The sequence below is a fragment of the Magallana gigas genome, chromosome 4, assembly GCF_963853765.1.
Source record: "Magallana gigas chromosome 4, xbMagGiga1.1, whole genome shotgun sequence".
Taxonomy (NCBI): Eukaryota; Metazoa; Mollusca; class Bivalvia; order Ostreida; family Ostreidae; genus Magallana; species Magallana gigas.
The window spans coordinates 56,639,570-56,646,595 of NC_088856.1; the positions used below are offsets into that span (position 1 = coordinate 56,639,570).

The following is a 7,026-nucleotide window of genomic DNA, read 5'->3' on the forward strand; positions in this document are numbered from 1 at the left end:
TATTTTTTTCCTTATTATCTAAAACCAAATCTGTTATTTTCCTAATTAAACATAAAATCTGTTACAAATAAATACAGAGTTTACAAATTTTATACACATATACATTGTACGTGTATATAACATTAAGTTTAATGTGACAAAATGATAGAAATATACAATTAATCCAGATTTCTCTTATTAACAAATAATTAACACTGCCTGTTAAGACAAAGACTTACCTGTCAGAGCGTCCTGTGTGTCTATATAACTGTAGACACACACCTTGTTGTGTAACCGTGATCCGACCCAGAGACGGTGAGTGTTGACATCATAACTCAGGCTGTGTGGTCCACCCATCTCTTGTGATTCTGTCAGTAGATGTGACAGGAACTGACCATCCCTGTCTATCATCTGTACTGTGTCGGTTCTATAATCACACACCAGGATGTGTGACAGCGCGTCAGTACAGATTCCATGTGGCTCTAGTCCTGATCCTGATGGATGTCCTGTGTAGGAGAAACGATGTCTTCCTCCACGCTCTGTCACCACTACAGCTCTGTATGAGTCAGACACCACGACATCCCTATTGTTGTTCTCTGTAATATAGCTAGGATCTCTATACAGACCCAGTCCTGTAATGTCATTCTGTATGGTTTGTGTGAGTTGTCCACTCTGGTTGTACCGGGTTACCTTGCCTTTCTCTGTATCATAGTTATACATCCCGACCAGTAGATCCCCAGTGGACGGGGACCAGTACACACACTGTGGTCTCCATGTAGAGTCTGTTGTCTCTATAAATGTGGTGGTTGTTTTCATATCCTTTGACAGTTTGTTGATGTTATATTTCCTATCTATATAAATCAGTTCACTCTCACTGTTCACTGTGTGTATTCCTCCATTGAAACCACGACATGAATCCTCCACACGATGTAGAGGGACACCTGTTGTGTCTGTCAACATGAGATTGTTATAATCACTGACCCAGACCCGGTCTGATGTCACACAGGAAATGTGATCACAACCACGAACACCTGTCACTGTGAGAGATTGATGGAGCTCAGCACCAGACGTCAGTTTCAGCAGACACTGGTTTCCTACGCGTCGGTTTCCTCTCTCTGTGATTTGGATTGCACTCAGTGACTCCATCACATCCTCCTTGTTGAGTGACTCAGTCATGGAGAGCTGGCTGGTGTGGAGTTTATCAGCAGTGTCTGCAATAAATCAAACATCAGACATGTAATGCTTTATATGATTATTGAACAAAATAATCCATTTTATTAAAACAGTTGTCTGCTTTTGTATACTAACACTCAATTAAGATGTATTAATGCAGCTTATTAATCACATTGTAATTACAATGGCATGTGTTTGTATTTGTTTTTTTAATTAATTAAAATCATAAACATATGTATATTTAACATATTCCTGTCTGTGTGTTTTTTTTTTCAATCTTACAGGCAATCAACTGTTAAAAGCTTTTACATAAATGTATTGAATTAATATCAATAAGCTGTTACTGACAACTTGTCGAGTGTTTACTTGTATGTCTAAAACACGATATATCATACTTCTGTATAACTGTCAATGATAATGACTCAGACTTACCTGTCAGAGCGTCCTGTCTGGTGATATACCTGTATATAACCACCGTGTTGTTGTACTGTGATCCGACCCAGAGACGGTGAGTGTTGACATCATAACTCAGGCTCCCTGGTGTGAATATCCCTGATGGTCTTATCAGTAGATGTGACAGGAACTGACCGTCCTTGTCCAACATCTGTACTGTGTCGGTCGTATCATCACACACCAGGATGTGTGACAGCGCGTCAGTACAGATTCCACGTGGATATAGTCGTGATCCTGATGGAGGTCCTGTGTAGGAGAAACGATGTCTTCCTCCACGCTCTGTCACCACTACAGCACTGAAAAAGTCAGACACCACGACATCCCCATTGTTGTTCTCTGTTATATAGAGAGGTACTCTATACAGTCCCATACCTGTGTTGTCATACTGTAAGGTTTGTGTGAGTTGTCCACTCTGGTTGTACCGGGTTACCTTGCCTGTCTTTGTATCATAGTTATACATCCCGACCAGTAGATCCCCAGTGGACGGGGACCAGTACACACACCGTGGTCTCCATTTAGAGAATATTTTTTTCATTATCAATGTTTTGGTTGTTTTCATATCCTTTGATCGTTTCTTAATATTATATTTCCTATCTATATAAATCAGTTCACTCTCACTGTTCACTGTGTGTAATCCTCCATTACCAGTGAATATATCACCAATCCATGAATCCTCCACACGATGTAGAGGGACACCTGTTGTGTCTGTCAACATGAGTTTGTATCTACCATCACTGACCCAGACCCGGTCTGATGTCACACAGGAAATGTGATAACAACGACCAACACCTGTCACTGTGAGAGATTGATGGAGCTCAGCACCAGACGTCAGTTTCAGCAGACACTGGTTTCCTACGCGTCGGTTTCCTCTCTCTGTGATTTGGATTGCACTCAGTGACTCCATCACATCCTCCTTGTTGAGTGACTCAGTCATGGAGAGCTGGCTGGTGTGGAGTGTAAGATGTATCTGGTGGAGGGCTGTCTTTATGGAGGAGAGGAATTGTAGAGCACTGAATGTTGACTGTTCATACATGTGTACATATCTCTGTAGGCTGACAATATGTCTGTTTGTTTCCATCTTCTGTTTTAAACATCTGTGTTTGAAATCAAAGTCACAAAACACATTATTCAATAGATCATATACCACATAGTTAATGAGCTTCTTCAGTCTCTGGGCCTTTGTTAACATCTCTGATTGATAGCGGGAGAATTCTGTGCGACAGGTTTTGATGTCATCTGTGATTCCTGGCAGGAGAACAGGTCTGTAAAAGAGAGCATCACTTCTGATGGTGTGAATGGTTCCTCTGTGTTGTTGTTGCTTTGTTTTATAAGCTCCTTGTAAGCTAAGAATCTTGTGCTTACTTTGTCGAAAGAGATAAACAGGGAATCTGTGAGATTTACGTCTAAACAAAGAATTACACACAGGAACTTGACAATGTTCACAGTACGTCCTATAAACATTACTAGGATGTCTCCCACAAATCTCTTGTGTTGGGATGTTGTTGAATTTCTCATGATGTGACACAACATAATGGTCTATTGTTTGGAGGTTTTTCACATGGTTTTCTTTACACTTTTGACAGAGATCACATGGACATGATTCACAATAGTACTCTGTGTCCCCCCGACACTTAGAGCATTGATGTACTTTATATGTTGTACTTGCTGGGTCCATGGTCTGGAGGGTCTAGGTCTTTAAATCATAACCTGCATGAAAAAAGTATAATATCAATCATAGTCAATGACATAAACTACCTTCAATTAAACAGTTTTATAGATATAACATCAAATCTTAACAAAATTTTAATTAAAACAGATGTTACTTTAAAGAAATAATATTTTCTCTTTAGAGATAAATGATGGTTCATCATTATAGTACTGATTATAGAATGCTCAGTCAAAAAATATATCCCCCAAAAATGATTGATAAGTGTATTAGAGAGAGAGAGAGAGAGCAAGAGAGCAAGAGAGAGAGAGAGAGAGAGAGAGAGAGAGAGAGAGAGAGAGGAAGGAGAGAGAGAGACTTTTTCTAATAAAAATGAGTTTCATCATCAAGAGTTGACCCTCAGAAAACTCAGTGTGCATGTAATTCTTTTACTGAATATTAACTGCTGATCTCTCTCTCTAAATGTATCTCTCTCCATGTATGTATTTTTCTCTCATATGTTCTCTCCTCTCTCTCTCTCTCTCTCTCTCTCTCTCTCTCTCTCTCTCTCTTTACTTAACATGTACTATCTCTCTTAGACTCTCCTCAACATTTACTTTCTCTCATTTTCTCTTTTTCACTTTCTGTTTTCTCTTTCTCTCTCTCAGACTTTCTCTCACTTTTTTCTCACTAAGACTTTTTATCCTCAACATGTACTATCTCTCTCTCACATACTTTCTTTACTCAATATGAACTATTGATCTCTCTCTCTCTTTCTCTCTGTTTAACATGTACTATCCATATCTCTATCCCCCCCCCCACCCCTCTCTATTTCTTTCCCTCTCTTGGACTTTATATCCTCAATGTGTACTAATAATCTATCCCTTTATTTCCTTTCAGACTTTTTCCGCTCAATATATACTATTGATCTCTCCTTCTCTCTCTCTCAATCTCTAAGACATTTTCACCTTCTCTCCTCAACATGTAATATCTCTCTCACTCACTTTCTCTTTTTCTCTCTCAGACTTCATCTCCTAAACTTGTACTAAAAATCTCTCTCTCTCTCTCCACTCAATATGTACTATTGATCTCTCTATCTCTCTCTCTCTCTCCTCAACAAATACTATCCATCTCTCTATTAAAGGGGCATAATCATGAATTTGGTCAACTTTTAATTTCCGTTTGTTACTGTTTGTAATGTTTTAGTGAGGCAGTTTTAATAATGAACACAAATTTGAATGTCAGTCGTTGAGTTTTAAGCAAGATACAGAGCCCACAAACATTTGTCATGACTTGTGCCTTGTTTTTGTTTACATTGCTTCAGTATACAGGTAAAAGTTCTTTTCCAAGCTGATTTTTCTATCTACTCATTCATTTTAAACATTAATAAACAGTTCTTAGCATTTGTCACATTCATTTTAGGTATAAACCTCAAATTTTCAAAATGTAAATTAAAACATGATCTGAGGTTTGTTTACATAGCAAAGAATTGTGAGCGCTGTATTTCGCTTATAACTTGACGATTGACTCTCAAATTTTTGTTAACTATTAAAAATGCATTGCTGAAGCATAGGTAACATTACAAACGGAAAAGTATTTCGACCAAAATTGTGACCATGCCCCTATAAACCTGTACTATATAATTTGTTTATCTCTCTCTCTCCTCAACATGTTTGACAATCACTGTGTAAATCGAACACACCCAATAGTTTTTCCCTATAATTCTCTGCAATGAGCCGACCCTAACAATAGGTGCTAGTTCATACCCGGCAGAGCTGTCCAGCTCCACCGTAGTGTTACCTGTGTGTGCGCTCAGGTGTGACGTTAGCTAGAGTGTTTGAATAGAATTCATCTATTTTAATCGTTAGGCTTTTGTATTACTGTATCAAGAGACTGCTTGAAAAGGCCGTTTTTTATGCTTTATTGCCTGACATCATAACGCCAGGCAAATCTAAGGTTTGAAAGTTACCTTCTCCGAAACAGTGCATACAGTGGGAGCAAGCAAATGAATCAATATCAAGATGAAAAGATTAACCGATGCATGTTTAATGTGTCAGCATTTACATTCATAATTGATGAAATGTTATATGGGATGTAATAAGCAACAGCGAGTTTTCAAGTGAAACGGTGGAAAGGGGGGGGGGGTCATTGCAACAAGTTGTTACATATTGTCTATTACGTTATTGTAGGTATAATAATTATCATCATTGCCAAAGAATTGTCAGTTTTGATTAAAACAAATTTAATTCTGGAATTCTTATTGAATTCAATTGAAGTTACAGTTAGGATTTTCTTTCATTTCATTTCTTTCATGATTTTGAGAATTCAACCTTTTTCTTATTTCTTGTTCAGATGTTTTATATTCTGCCCCCACAGACTTTCAAAAAAACAGTGCTATGTTCTTGGATATCCTTTCCTATATCCTATGGTAGGAAATGTTAAAACAAGAGTTTCAGTTGGCTTCACATCTTAATATGAAAAATACAATTTAAAATTTGTCTGTTTAGTCTTCCGCCTTCAAGATAACATGCAATTATTTGATATATGTACATTCTTAAAATATTTTGCATTAATGTAATAATTCAATATCAAGTGACATACATGTAAGCCTACATGGACTGGATATAAGAAAAGACTGATATTTCATCTTAAATTTGCACGTTCCATTTATGAGTTTAAGATCAGCAGCGAAAATTGAAATGTATTTCTAATAGGATAGCCTAATTGATACATGCATGCTTCTAATGAATAATTTTGTTTAGTCAGGCAAGCTTTTTGGAAATTAAGCTATTACTTGTTTAAAGTACGTTTTTTTTTTATGTAACTTTTTCAATTAAATGGTTGGGTGGAAGTTAGTTACCAGAAGTCTAACGTCATTTGTTTACCGCCATTTGTAAATACTATTATAAACAAGTTACTTAGTGAAAATATAATGCCAGTATACCTAGACTGATTTTGAATGTCGCCTTTAGATATAATATATTCATAATTATACAGATGCCACTGATGATATACAAATCGATGCTAATATTGTGGTGTTATGGTATTGTAAACATATTGTAGTGTTGTATTGTTGTGGTGGAGAATTTCAATGAAGATGATGTAGATGATGAAGCAGGTGATGATGACAATGTGTCGATGCTGATGATGATGATGAATGATGAATGATGATGATGATGATCTGAATGTCGATGACAGTGATTATTTTGTAGTGTGATATGTCCATAACTTGGTCCGGGACTACAGCCCCAGAGGAGGATAATTTGTCGAGAAAGTTAATACAAGAGGCCCATGGGCCACATCGCTCACCTGAGGAACAATGGGTATGATAAAATCAGCTTAATGAAGTCATAATACAAACAATCTGGACAATGTACAATAATACATGTAGATCCTGTAGAAATAAAATCCATTTTTCCCCCTGGATATTCTTATGTTTATAATCATTAGTCCCTTTTCTAACAGGATGATTTTATAGTCATATCACATGTTGAGCATTGCAGTCCTCAAAAAGATCCTTTACAATTGTTTTTGTTATACTTTCATGTTAAATAATGAAATCTGATTGGTTAAGACGCAGTTAATAATATTTACTATTACCCTCAGCGTTAGCAACGCACTTGGCAACGGGTAACATTAAAAAATGTTACATGCGCGAAAATTATGCGCGTACGGTTCGCTGTAGAATTCACGTTATTCCTATATAAAAGCAGTAAAATTTTCTTCATTAAAAAAGACATTCAGTATAACAAAATAAATAGTGCCTGTTTGGGAGG

The 7,026-nt window shown here is 37.0% G+C and overlaps 1 protein-coding gene across 16 annotated transcripts in view; it reads right to left on the reverse strand.

The window, feature by feature from the left end:
• Positions 1-7,026, reverse strand: part of LOC136274992 (uncharacterized) — a 91,812-nt gene that overhangs the window by 3,478 nt on the left and 81,308 nt on the right. For all 16 annotated transcript variants that reach the window (XR_010713484.1, XR_010713487.1, XR_010713483.1 and 13 more), the window contains 2 exons: positions 1,585-3,312; positions 219-1,190 (listed from right to left, as the gene is read on the reverse strand). Coding sequence is in view for 1 of the 16 variants with exons in the window: in XM_066083201.1 (XP_065939273.1) it covers positions 219-1,190; positions 1,585-3,280 (2,668 nt within the window). In the remaining 15 variants the exon portion in view is untranslated. The remainder of the gene's footprint in view (positions 1-218; positions 1,191-1,584; positions 3,313-7,026) is intronic.